This window comes from Nematostella vectensis, chromosome 10, assembly GCF_932526225.1.
Source record: "Nematostella vectensis chromosome 10, jaNemVect1.1, whole genome shotgun sequence".
Classification (NCBI taxonomy): domain Eukaryota; kingdom Metazoa; phylum Cnidaria; class Anthozoa; order Actiniaria; family Edwardsiidae; genus Nematostella; species Nematostella vectensis.
The window spans coordinates 6,570,718-6,583,719 of NC_064043.1; the positions used below are offsets into that span (position 1 = coordinate 6,570,718).

The 13,002-nt window shown below is 43.2% G+C and overlaps 1 protein-coding gene across 2 annotated transcripts; it reads right to left on the minus strand.

Moving 5' to 3' along the window:
- Positions 1-280: 280 nt before the first annotated feature.
- Positions 281-10,199, minus strand: LOC5522073 (fibrillin-2). 2 transcript variants are annotated; one of them, XM_032367365.2, is made up of 12 exons: positions 10,042-10,198; positions 8,565-8,705; positions 8,132-8,242; positions 7,754-7,832; positions 7,330-7,414; positions 6,569-6,724; positions 5,103-5,247; positions 3,899-4,024; positions 3,267-3,632; positions 2,892-3,017; positions 2,540-2,669; positions 281-1,720 (listed from the first exon to the last, which is right to left on the minus strand). In XM_032367365.2, the coding sequence occupies exons 2-12, from the start codon at positions 8,632-8,634 to the stop codon at positions 1,495-1,497; spliced, it is 1,620 nt and encodes a 539-aa protein (XP_032223256.2). In that variant the 5' UTR covers positions 8,635-8,705; positions 10,042-10,198; the 3' UTR covers positions 281-1,494. The 2 variants fall into 2 exon arrangements, with proteins under 2 accessions (XP_032223256.2, XP_001641718.3); XM_001641668.3 differs by lacking the exon at positions 8,132-8,242 and having other exon boundaries at positions 10,042-10,199.
- Positions 10,200-13,002: the final 2,803 nt, after the last annotated feature.

Consider the following 13,002-nt stretch of genomic DNA (forward strand, 5'->3'; position numbering starts at 1 on the left):
GGCTAGGGCCATGAATGCTAATAACCACACCTTCCCTATAAATGAATATTGACCCCAACATACGATAGTAAGGAATATACTGGGATTCGGAGCGGTTACTTCCAAGTGGAGAAGTTCTGGTAGAAAATAACAAGATATACTTTTGAAAAACCAAGACGGCATTCTAAAGTCATTTCTTATTTATAGAAACACGGAAATTTTTGATGACCACAACTTGCTATATACGACACGATGGCTCCCAAAAACCATCAAATTACAATTACAAAAATCACACAAACAGTCTGCGTAAATTGATGACTTTATTGGTATCTTCGTATACTTTATAAATTCTTTTTCTTGTTTTTACAAAAAGAACACACAAGGTCTTTTTAAAAAACCTGCGTCCAGCTCAATTAATCTGGAAAACGTGCGTTTTTCATATAAACTCGTCATATACCCGTGAAATACGCCATTTTTAAAAGCTCTCTCAACAGCGGTGTGTCCTTTATGCTCTTATAATGGATTAGAAACTATTTCCACGGAAGTGAAGGATGTAAATTATGCAAATTGGAGTATTTTCTAACGCCCGCAAGAAAACGACTCTAAGACATTAAGATTCAAAAGCAATTCAGTCTACATTATATAGACCAAGGCCATGACATAATTTGTTAGATCCTGTAGTCCATTCTTGAGGGGAGCGGCACTAATTTGATGGAAGGGGGAGAGGAATTATGTATAAAACATATGGTGAGATAAATTGTGGATTGTACCCACACATTAATTAAACTAAATCCAAACTGCCCACTTCTAGTGACAGTCAGAAGTTACTCGAACCTTTTGTAACTCGAACGCTTGGTAACTCGAAACGTTTGTAACCCAAAACCTCGAGTAACTCGTAAGAAACTCCAGTAAAGTTCCTCAGTACCTAAAAGCCGGAAAAACAGTGTCGCCAGTATTTGGCATCGGTTTTACCACCACGCAAAACATCCATACAGTTAGAAACCAGCCACTATAATATTTCTAAATGTTGACGCTGTTTGCACGAGGCCCAAGGGAGTGAAACTTTATAATTATTATGGGATAAATGCTTCCTTCACAAGCGTAAATGGACCCTGAATACTGTTAACTCTATAACCAACCATGGTAAAGAGAACTATAAAAGCAATGCGGCAATCACCTGTTGCCAGAGAGCGACGGAAAATTCTTATCATCTAAATGAGAATTTTTCAGCCAAGTTTCGTTATCATGGAAACCATTTGGTGATAAAGCCATGCTTAGCTCTCTTTACAATGGTTCTGTTTCCAGCAAGTTCTATCAATATAATTGGTATCACACATGCTACAATTACGGAGTGTAAAATAAACTAGACATTTATCTTTTTTCTTTGTAAGGCGCATAGACATTATGGGTCTAAAGTAACCGCTGATTCGAGGCATATCTTCCCCAGGACTGTAGCTAGTAACTTAAGCGCGGCATTTTAGCTGTCTGCATCAAGCAGCCCGCTTGGCAGGATTATTAAATATGTAGTTTCTCATTATCCGTGTTGTTGATGTTATGGAGCGTGACAAGTGAGTGGCGTACGCTGGGAATGTTGAACTGGAAGGAGCGTAATGACACCGAGTCACGCAACCTCTTGTGGGCATCATCGTCGAACATTTGATCGATGTGACCGAACACTGTGCTTGGAGGGCGTGACCCGGTCACGTGGGGTGACGAATTGCGGTGACAAGGGGAGTGTATCCTAGAATTGTAAAATATTTCGAATAAAGAAAATTACAAATCGTCAGAAATCTTAAAGGGTGACACTGCTACTGTGACTACCAAGACAAAGTTCTGAGAAAGTCAGTTGCTAAATATACGATCATCATAAAAAGCTATGAAGCTATGAAACTATGAAGCACACTCTATTACTCTCTATTTATAAGACAAAGGTACTTTAGCAAAGGAGGAGGGGGTCAGAAAGCGAAGGAGGGGGGGCAGAAAACGAAGGAGGGGGGCAGAAAGCGAAGGAGGGGGGGGGGGCAGAAAGCGAAGGAGGGGGAGCAGAAAGCGAAGGAGGGGGGAGCAGAAAGCGAAGGAGGGGGGGCAGAAAGCGAAGGAGGGGGGAGCAGAAAGCGAAGGAGGGGGGGCAGAAAGCGAAGGAGGGGGAGCAGAAAGCGAAGGAGGGGGAGCAGAAAGCGAAGGAGGGGGGGGGGCAGAAAGCGAAGGAGGGGGGAGCAGAAAGCGAAGGAGGGGGGGCAGAAAGCGAAGGAGGGGGGCAGAAAGCGAAGGAGGGGGGAGCGGAAAGCGAAGGAGGGGGGGGCAGAAAGCGAAGGAGGGGGGAGCAAAAAGCGAAGGAGGGGGGGGGCAGAAAGCGAAGGAGGGGGGCAGAAAGCGAAGGAGGGGGGCAGAAAGCGAAGGAGGGGGGAGCGGAAAGCGAAGGAGGGGGGGGGGGCAGGGGATAGCTCCCCTCGCGCCTGGGCCCTCGACGCACTTGGTTCCCGAGGATGCGATAGCTCAGTCACTTCTTATGAGGTTGGAGGTGAAATACCTCTCCTGTTTTTCCCTTTTTAGCGCCTACCTCGACTTGTAGAAAAAATAGCCACCAACCAGAGCCAGAATGACCGCTATGGCTACCACAGGTAGTCCGACAGCAATAGCAAGATTTACAGACGAGTCGAAGTCAAGGGCTTCCTCGAGTTTATGCGAAACTAATAAAAAAGAGCAAATGGAGAATGGATCAAACTTGATCAAGAGAGCTTTTAAAAGAGGATTGTAGGGATCACGGTTGTTCCATACGAGTGCAAAGCGCTGGCTTATCTAAACCACCGCCTAGCAATTACGAATTACCACAGGGCTCCCAGCGAATGAAGTTAAGTGCCAGTTTATCTTTTCATGGTCTTGAAAGGCTTAGAGGAAACTATTATAATTACCTGTACAGTTTCGCCCATCTCGGCTTCTGTAACCATGCCGACATATGCAAAAGTATGAACCAATAGTATTTTGACACGTGGACCAGTCTCCGCATGCACCGCGGTCGCGCAAACACTCGTCGATATCTACAGGAAAAAAATATTTTATTATTTAGATGAGACTTATCGATAATAAAATAAATGATTTTGAAAGAAATATAGTTTTTTTGCATTCATCACTATCATCATAATTACTTCGTAACTTTTAGAACAGAGCAACTATTCTTGGGAGCCAAGAGACAGCAACCAAATCTAAAACCAAAAGTAACTCAAGTAGGGCTATTTTAATTCCGCTCTACACGGCGGTAATGGATGAGAGGGCCTGGGACTACATACCTATACAGCGCCCAGTGTCGCCGTCCATTTCATACCCCACGTGACACGAACAGTAATATGAGCCCACGGTATTAACACAACTAGCGTTACTATGACAACGTGCTGTCGTGACTTCGCATTCGTCCACGTCAATGCATGCGAGACCGAACCCTGTGAATCCGTGTCGACAATGACAGGAAAACGAACCAATAGTGTTTCGACAATTAGCATACTCCGAGCACGGACTGGGCTCAAGTTTACACTCGTCAAGGTCGGCGCACCTGGAGCCGGTGAATCCTGCATGACATGCGCATGCGTACGAGCCCACAGTGTTTACACAAATTTGATCAGCAGAACAGGAATTAGCAGATGCACATTCGTCGATATCTGATGGAGAAACATGGTTTATTGTTTGTATAGATAACAAAAAATCATATATTGGTGTACTAATAAAAGACTTAAGAAATGACTGGGCATAATACCGCAGTTTTTTAGAACTGTTTTCAATTTTTTCCGCCAAGTAATCACTGACATCAACCTATGAGCTTTTTTTTGCGATTTCCATTCTAGACAGCTCGGTAGTTTTTGTTTCAGAAAACCCATAGAATTTAAATTAGTCAGAGCTTATTGTAAATTCAAATAATTGCTCACACCTGTGCAGTTGATTCCATTGCCAGTGAAGCCTGGTCGACATACACAGGTTGTGTTCGTGGTATATGAGTTATTTACAAAGCAGCTAGCATTCAGATGACAGGTTTCTTTGCACTGATCCAACAATTCTTAAGTTGAAACAGATAAATGTTAAAAGTCAACGACGAGGATTATAACAGCAGTAATACGATGACTGACAATTGCTATAGTACTGTGTAGAAGGCATGGTAATGGTGATATGGTGTCGATGGTTATGATGATGGTAACAGTGATGGCCATGGTGGTTATGATGATGGTAATAGTGATGGCGCGATGGTGGTTATGATGATGGTAATAGTGATGGCGATGGTGATGACGATAGTAATAGCGATAGTGGTGATGATGATGACGGTGGTGGTAGCGATGATGACATTGGTGGTGATGATGATGGTGGTAGCGGTTATGATGGTGGTGGTGGCGGTGATTGTGTGGTGATGGTAATATTAGTGGTTGTATGGTGATGGTGGTCATGATGATGGAATAGTGATGGCGCGATGGTGGTGATGCTGATGATAATAGTGATGACGCGATGGTGGTGATGATGATGGTAATAGTGATGGCGCGATGGTGTTGATGATGATAGTAATAGTGATGGCGCGATGGTGTTGATGATGATAGTAATAGTGATGGCGCGATGGTGGTGATGATGATGGTAATAGTGATGGCGCGATGGTGGTGATGATGATGGTAATAGTGATGGCGCGATGGTGGTGATGATGATGGTAATTGTGATGGCACGATGGTGGTGATGATGATGATAATAGTGATTGCGCGATGGTGGTGATGATGATGGTAATAGTGATGGCGCGATGGTGGATATGATGGTGGTAATAGTGATGGCGCGATGGTGGTGATGATGATGACGGTGGTGATAGCGATGATAATGTTGTTGGTGATGATGATGGTGGTATCGATTATGATGGTGGAAGTGGCGGTGATTGTGTGGTGATGGTAATAGTAATGGTTGTATGGCGATTGAGATAATGTTGGTTCTGGACATGATGGATGGGATCATTATGATGTTGATAGCACTGTGGGTATTTTCAAGTCATCTTGACAAAACCATGGGACAAAAGTTTGATTGACAGTTGATTCATTGATTGACAGATGATTGTTTGATTGACAGTTGATTGTTTGATTGTCAGTTGATTGTTTGACCAGCTTTACCTCCAAATAGTTCAACTCTAAGACATATGTGACGCCTCCACGTCACAGGAATTATTTTGACCGTTCTTGCTACGAGCGGGGCCTGGTGCGTCGTGTTTATGAAACTACAAGCTGTTGACGACTCGTCGATATTTCCAACAAAGACCTGTACAGAGGAAACAATTCACCTTATGGTTACCAAAAGTTGTTCCCTGCTAGCAGAGGCCTCTTTTCTCTGTATTTCGCTGGGCTGGAGTTCGCGAGGAAAAGATACCTCTGCCATGGGTCGCAAGTTCGTTTGATCAAACCGCCGTCCACGATCGTGGACGAGATCCAGAGCGCATGCTCCGTTCGTTAATTACTGGCCAAATTTTGAGCCCACAATGACTAGCGCATGCATGAAACGTATATCCGCTGCGGGATAATAAGCCCGCATTCGAAACGGCGTCCTCCATAGAAATATCACGCGACGAATTATAAAAGAAGCCATTCAATGCCTTATCTTCATTCAGAATTTTCTCTCTTTTGACTAACGAGTCAATCTTCCGTTTACAGGTTTTGCATATTCTTCTGAGAATAGCTGATCTAAGTTTACCAAAAAGTTTTGTAACATTTTCTTCGAATCCAATTGTACGATATCTACATTGAAGAAACTCGCCTGCCCAGATGTCTTGAAATTAATCCCACAAACAAGACAAAACTCGTCTTTGCTGCGTTTGTTGTTCAATCTTTTTAGTGACGTTTTAGGTGATTGAAATTGAACAGTTGTTTTCTTTCGAAGAGGAGAACTAACCGCAGTTTGATTCATGATTTCCGACTAAACCCATGCAAAGCATATTAGCATATTGACAGCTTTCGCGCGATGGTACGGGTTTTGGCACGTCGGTCGCTTATTAACGCTCACGCATGCGCAACAGAAACAGTTTCGACCCATGGCAGAGGTATCTTTTCCACGCGAACGCCAGCCAAGCGAAATACAGAGAAAAGAGGCCTCTGCTAGCAGGGAACAAAAGTTGCTGATGCTCCAAGAAAACCAGAGAGACTACTTAAGATCCTGAATTCTGTTTATGCTAGAATCTCTGTGTAATAACAGTAGGTATATTGTCGCCATTTTTTTCAGAGTCTATAATTCCTGGCAAAAAACAACTATCGACCCCTCTTGTTTTTATGTCCTTTTGTTCTATATCAGTTTAAAGAGATTACCCTTCGGGTTAGGGTCATGTCATTTTCTCAAAACTTGAAATATTTCAGCAGAAAAAATTAACTCATAGCTAAAGAGTTAAAAAGGATTACAATTTCTTTTCCGCTGTTGTTTTGCACAGCACCTAAAAAAGGGCACTTTAGAAAGCCTTTGTAAAGGGCGGTCCCAAATTGTTTAGTCAATTCCTATATAAAAAAAAAAAAAACTTCCATTGACAGTTCCGTGTATAACGTAACATTTTTCGGTTCAGACGGTGTCATTTCCGCTGTAAAGGGTTCCAGCCCACCTGTTCTACGGCGCTGTTGTGCGTGTTGTACGTTTGCCACGTGACGGAATCGATGCTGTAAGATATTTTGTATGACGTAACATGGCCGGTCAGGTTGCCGTGGGGACTGCCTTGAGTCGCTACACGTGATATTCGGTACGTGCTGCCAAGGTCAATCTGAGACAAGATGAGAACTGTACGTCATTCACTATAACCGTAACAAGAAGATGTCGTCCGGAAAGACGGATGGAAAGAAAACCCCAGGCATTCGCCTGGGGGCCAGGCGCCATTTAATTCCAATATGGCATGTGTGACTTTAAAGGGGCTTTCCCCCCCCCTCCCTTAAGCTACGTCCCTGCTCACTTAGAAGTGCTTCCCCACTTCGCCCACCACCACCACATACACACATACACACCAGGCCTAGAATTTCATTGGGGATGGGTGTAAAAAATCCGTAGTAGACCCACCGGGGGGTGGGGTGGGAAGGGGTTGAGTTTTTCCCGTAAAAACAAAAAAGGGATTTTTTTATGTCATTACAGTATCTACACGTGACGTTTATTATCAGATTTGGCTTCAAAAAAGTTTGACTTCTAGATTTATGACATACTAGAGTGATCTAGAATGCACCTTTCAACAGTTACACCTTCAAACCTTCAAAGTCCCGATTTAAATTCTTCAGACAATCTCTATGAGCACAACCTAAATTAATTAAGACACCTCCATATGACAAACACATTTCTCGGTCGTAACGATGTTCCCCAAAATAAAGGGTTCAACTGTACCTGTAAAAACTGGTTAGATGTGTTGGTCCGCGCGCACCACGCGCTCATGTTGTTGTTGAGTCGACCTTCTGTTGCAGTGTGCAGCCTACAATAACAAAACAGGACCAAACGAGGTAAAGGTTTCTGGTGCAAGTTACCATGCGTGTACCCAGGATTTGTTAAGGAGTGGGGTGGGGGCGAGGAGCTTGTAGTCAGAGATCTCATACTTAAAAAGTATTACGATATTCTTCGAAATAAAGTGATGTTTTAGGCAAAGGAGAGAGGAAGTCGGCGATCTCATAATCAAAAGTCTTAGATTACGGTATTCCTCGAAATAAATTGATTGAGGAATGTGTTTTCGGCGGCAAAAAGTATAAGATTGTGCTATTCAAATTGAATATGTTATTGTCCTAGCTAAGGTGGGCGTGGAATATTCTTTACTCACGAGTCAAAAGATGACGAAGCAGAAAGCTGTGCATCCGGAGTGGCCCTGATGTCTCTGATTGCAAGCGGCGGCTCGTACGCTGGAGAATAAAGCTTAAAATGAGACCTGGACCACGACCGAAATCAACTGTCTATCAAGGCAACATTGATATTCCTAGTAACAAAGGGCGATTTTTTTTACTCGTGATTCCGGAATGAAGAATGATTTGAATAGAAAAAGCGAATGTTCGTTTATTCCGCGTTCCCATTCCGGAATGGAATGAAGGCCATTCCACCCATTCTGCTTCCTGTAGCAGAATGACTTGAATGCCATTCTAACCATTCTCTACCAACCATTCCCATTCCAGAATGATAGGAAAAATACGCGCCCTAAGCTCACCTGAACAGAATGTTCCGTTGCCATGGTATCCGCATTCACAAACACACTGAGGAACCCCAGTAGAATTATCGCAGTAGCTTCTGGGATGGCAGTTGTATGTACAATAGGTTGCTGTGTGCGAGTGTATTAATTTAAGTAAGCAAATGGCCTTGAGATTTCGACTGAAGAGGGTCGGACGCCGTACACACTAGATATCAGCTAGAATACTCCAAGCAGAGCCGTAGCCGAGGGAGGGATAGGAGGGAACTGTATACCCCCTCTCCCCAGATTTTTTTAAATTAAAAGCGAAAAAAAACACAAGTGGAGGTAATTGTGCCGTGTAGCGTGTCCCCATCCTCCTGGCCTACAACTACACTTCCAAGCAACACAATCTTTAGCAAACTTCAAAACAAAAAAAAATAAAAGAGGATAAGATGTAGGATAGCAATGATACCTGCGTGTGTAAGAAGTGTCAAGGGAAGTACTGCGAGGAAGTAGAGGGAACTCCACGGTGGGCCATTCATTACCGGAGGCACGATCACCTATTATTAGCGTGACGCTAAGGTTGACGGGATAGCATATTCACCTTGGGCACCTACAAAAAGTGGATGCAGTCAACTTGCGAGTGAATGGGCCATTCCAGCTATGAGCATGCGCGCGCACTCACTATAGGTACCTACCTCAACTACCAGCATGCAGCGCGCTTCGTTTGATGTAAGCTTACAAAAGGGCGCGCTGCATTCTGGTAGTTGAGGTAGGTTTCTATGGTTATGCGCGCGCAAACTTATAGCTGGTTTGAAAATACAAAGACAAGATCTAATGATATCATATCTACATTATAGTGATATTGAATGGTATTCTAGTGATCATCAATTCTATCCATTGGAAAATAAATAGCAATTTTTGATCATTTAGTACGCCGGGATCGTAACGCGCGGGTAAATTATATTCCCGACACTCCATTAAAAAAATTATAATTATACAAATATCCCACATATCCATATGCACCAGAGCCCCTGTGTGCACTTATTTTGGGAGGTGCAAATTCTTTATAAAGAAATTCTTCGTTGATAACAGTCTCAGGCAATTGGGCATGGAATGCCTCGGTAATGCGAAATCTGTTAGACGATCACGACATCTCTCGCGTCACGCAAGACCAAGGGGGGAGGGGGGGAGGTTGACATTTTTAAACACGAAAAAATCGTGTACTACAAATGGACTAAAATAACCTGTGAGATTAAAAATATTAAACTGATTCAAAAAACAAACAAACAAGAGGGGAATCAAGCTAAGAGGAAACACATTTTTGCTCAAATAAAATCCCCACCCCATCCCCTCAAAAGTTTAATAGCCCTTACAAATCGCCCGAGAGTAAAAAAATATAGAATTTTTAAATTTAAAAAAATTAATTTTAAAAATGCTTTCATCAAGTTGCGATTAACACTGTGGCATGTCAGTACAGTCTAGGGATAAAAAGCGACTGCAACAACAACTAAAACTAAGCTAGACGAATAAAATAAAATATGGTCTAGCATTTAGAGTGCTTGACACAGCGCCACATTTGAGGAGAGATATTTTCTCACGAGAGCTGACCATTTGGCCCTGTTTTCCGGTAGAACGGATGAACTCACGAAATCTCGTATTCATTAAACGGCGCTGTCACGAACGTCTAAAACAAGATCCCATACAAAGCGCGAACTCGCATAAAAACCCGATCCTCCTTATTAACTATGCCCTTCTTACTGTGCTGAGATATCATCGATAAAAAGATAAGACTAGACCACTGGCCCAGGCATGGATTCTAGACGGAAAAGCTAATGCATAATAAGTTTGTATCCTAGCTTGGGACACATACGGCATAACTATCGGAACTATTCAACTTGGAATAGATAACCATAACAGCGCTAAGCACGTTTACATAAAGTACTTACGTTTTAGAATAGTGCTAGGCGTATATCATGGCGAGGATTAAATGGCGGGGATCAAGTCAGAGGATGCTCTGAGGATAAAACAACTGGTGGTAAAATTTCGCTGAGTGTCGCTGTGTTCTTATCAGAGAAACGATGTCACCGCGAGCGTAATCCGATATTCTAAACCGGAAGTGCATTTATGACATCGTTGTTAGAGCCCGCCAAAGATAAATATTGACACACAGGGTGACCAGCGAGCTAATTATCTGTGTTTTCGGATATATAGGATGACGGACCATTTTTAGAAAAGGGAGTACAATAGAGGAATTATTTATATCCAAATCCAAGCTTTATATCTCATAAAGCTCCTACAATCATCAGCAAAATCTGTTTACTCGAACCCTCAAGGAAACAAAATACACAACAGTAAGTTAGCGGGGAGTCCGGGTTATCACCTGATGGTACCAGAGGCTTACCCTGGTTCCAGAGCCTCGTGCGTCTCTCTATTTAGTGGCCAGCGAGGTTGAGACGAGGCTCTGGCCTCTCGAAGCGAAGAGATGTTTACATCCAAGATAGCACCACGTAAAACTTACACATGCTAATCACAAAACGTTAACATGGAAGTGAGGCAGAAGTCGAAATAGCGCTTCGAGAGGCCAGAGCCTCGTCTCAACCTCGCTGGCCACTAAATAGAGAGACGTTCGAGGCTCTGGGACCAGGGTACCAGAGGCTCGAACTTCACTCGTTTACTGACCTGCCTCGTTAGCGCCGCTCTTTGTGGGGTGAAGCTTGAAGCCCGAGCCTCTGGTACCCAAAAAGTCAATAGGGACTTTGATGTTAGTAAGAGGGTTAGTGGAGAGTTCGGGTTTTCTGGTATTACCCTGGGGCACCAGAGGCCCATGCTCCATTAGTAAGGGACAGATCGTTAGAAAAGTGAAGTGGTGGGGGGGGGGGGGACAACAATAAAAAACATTCATTGACGATTTAAAAAAACCTGGAAATAAAATGTATGCAGCCCGAACCAGACAGCAAAAATGATTGAAAAAAAAAAAAAAACAGTTGGCCCACAAAACCACTCGGATGTCTGGCTTTGTCTGGCTCGGGAAAGGAACGACCGACATTGGTTATTTCCAGCGGCGTAGCCAGGATTTTTAACAGGAGGGGGCCCAAAAGGCCCTTTCAAGGCATTTTCTCCTGAATTTTAGATAATGTCTCTCGTACATTATCTGTATTTTTAGCTGCTAGAAGGGGGGGGCCTGGGCCACCCCCCTGGCTACGCCCCTGATTTCAGTCGGATAGTTTGGGACTGCTGCTGTTTATCAATTGTAAAGCTGGATTACAAAGTTAAACATTTTTTTTGGGAATTGAGTAGGCTCATGAATTCTGTCCTGTCTAGCTTTGTGTGAAAGCAAAAAAAAAAGACGGCAAAATATCTAACGCCACTCTTATCGGGCAAGCAGACCTCGGTGGCGTTCCCGAGTGAAAGGGGACAAACCACTACTAGAGACAAAAAGATGACGCGTGTAGAATATTGCTGGATTTGCCCTTGGTTAACTTGGGCCCCCTTGTGGTCACACCGTCCGAATGTAACATAATCAGGCATCATGTGAATAATAACGCTAAACCAACCCGGATCTGATTATTAAAAAACAGTGGATTTTTAAGACAGGAAGCTGAGGGGAAAAACCGTGCCCTGGCCGGTGGCACCTACCCGTTATCCTGTTACAGCAAATATCAGGCCCGTACCCAGGGGGGGGGGGGGGGGGGGGAGTGCAGGGGGTGCGAACGCGTGGAGATACTGCAAAAATTAGGTCCACTTTTTCGGATTTCGCACCCCCCCCAAGGATTATCCCGGGTACGGGCCTGAATATATGGGGGAAAAACGCAAAAAAAAACCCGTAATCATACATCTTGAGCCAATAACGAAACAGTATAATACTTTTGAAATAATGAAAAAGTCACTTCAAGCAAGCAATAACATTTTAGGTGGCGGGTCATTGTTGAAAATCGCATGAAGCGATCAACCTCAAAGCTCTAGACAAAACCAGCACTTCAGTATTGCCAGAGCTATTCATAAGAATTTTGTCACGCTGTGGATGGACTTCCGGTGTCTGATTGATTTGTTGCGTAGAAGCCAAGCCTTAAGGCCGTGCCCTGAAAAACATCCTTAGAATTTTTGCTAAAAATAAATAAATAAATAAAACATATATACGAAAAAGCCTAAGCTAAGAAATACATTACTGTATAACATGCTCGAGACGTTATAATAGACTCAACGAATAAATTTTATGCGAGCGTTCGTTTTATCGTTCTAAAAAAACATAAATCTGCGTTGTTGTCGGCTTTTTCTTTTAAAGATATTTGATAGGAAATGACTTGGTTATCTGCTTGAATTAACCGATGGAAATGGTGGAGTGGGAGCATAAAATGGCGGCGTGATTGGCCTTCTAATATATCAGACGTGCTATTTGTAGACAAAACTATATAGCATAAGATTTCTATCTGAGAACTTACCCCTCCCCCGGGAAAATTAGGTCCACTTTTTTTCGGATTTCGCAACCCCCTCCCCCCCTCCTCCAAGAAAAATCCTGGGTACGGGACTGTACATTGAGAATTTTTAACCAAAATTCATCCAACAAGAAACCTTAGATCACACCACAAATTCCGAGGCCATCTTCATGTGACTCAGAAAACCTCTCGGGAATGTGTGGACAATGAATAAAGAATAATCAAAGCTTAGAGACGCAGCGAACCGTGAACGAAGCGAACTGCAATCCGCATGGCAACCAGTAGACACAAGGGGTCACATATCGAAACCAAATAAAAGAGCAGTAATTTACCGATAATAAAGTGAAACTCTTAAGTTATAAACTCAATGCCCACTGAGATTCCATCTTTTATCTAGTGCCTACAACTCGCTAAAAGTAGTTTCACAGACTAGTGACATTACAATAAGTCTTCGCTGTAACAATCCTGAAACGG

Bases quoted from the DNA above. Each gene is read 5' to 3' on its own strand.
- LOC5522073 (XM_032367365.2), bottom strand. From the start codon at position 8,634: ATGAATGGCCCACCGTGGAGTTCCCTCTACTTCCTCGCAGTACTTCCC. The intron at 6,725-7,329 runs GTACAGTTGAAC...ATCTTGTCTCAG, and splicing joins CATCTAACCAGTTTTTACAG to ATTGACCTTGGCAGCACGTA. The intron at 2,670-2,891 runs GTAATTATAATA...CTTTTTTATTAG, and splicing joins AGATGGGCGAAACTGTACAG to TTTCGCATAAACTCGAGGAA.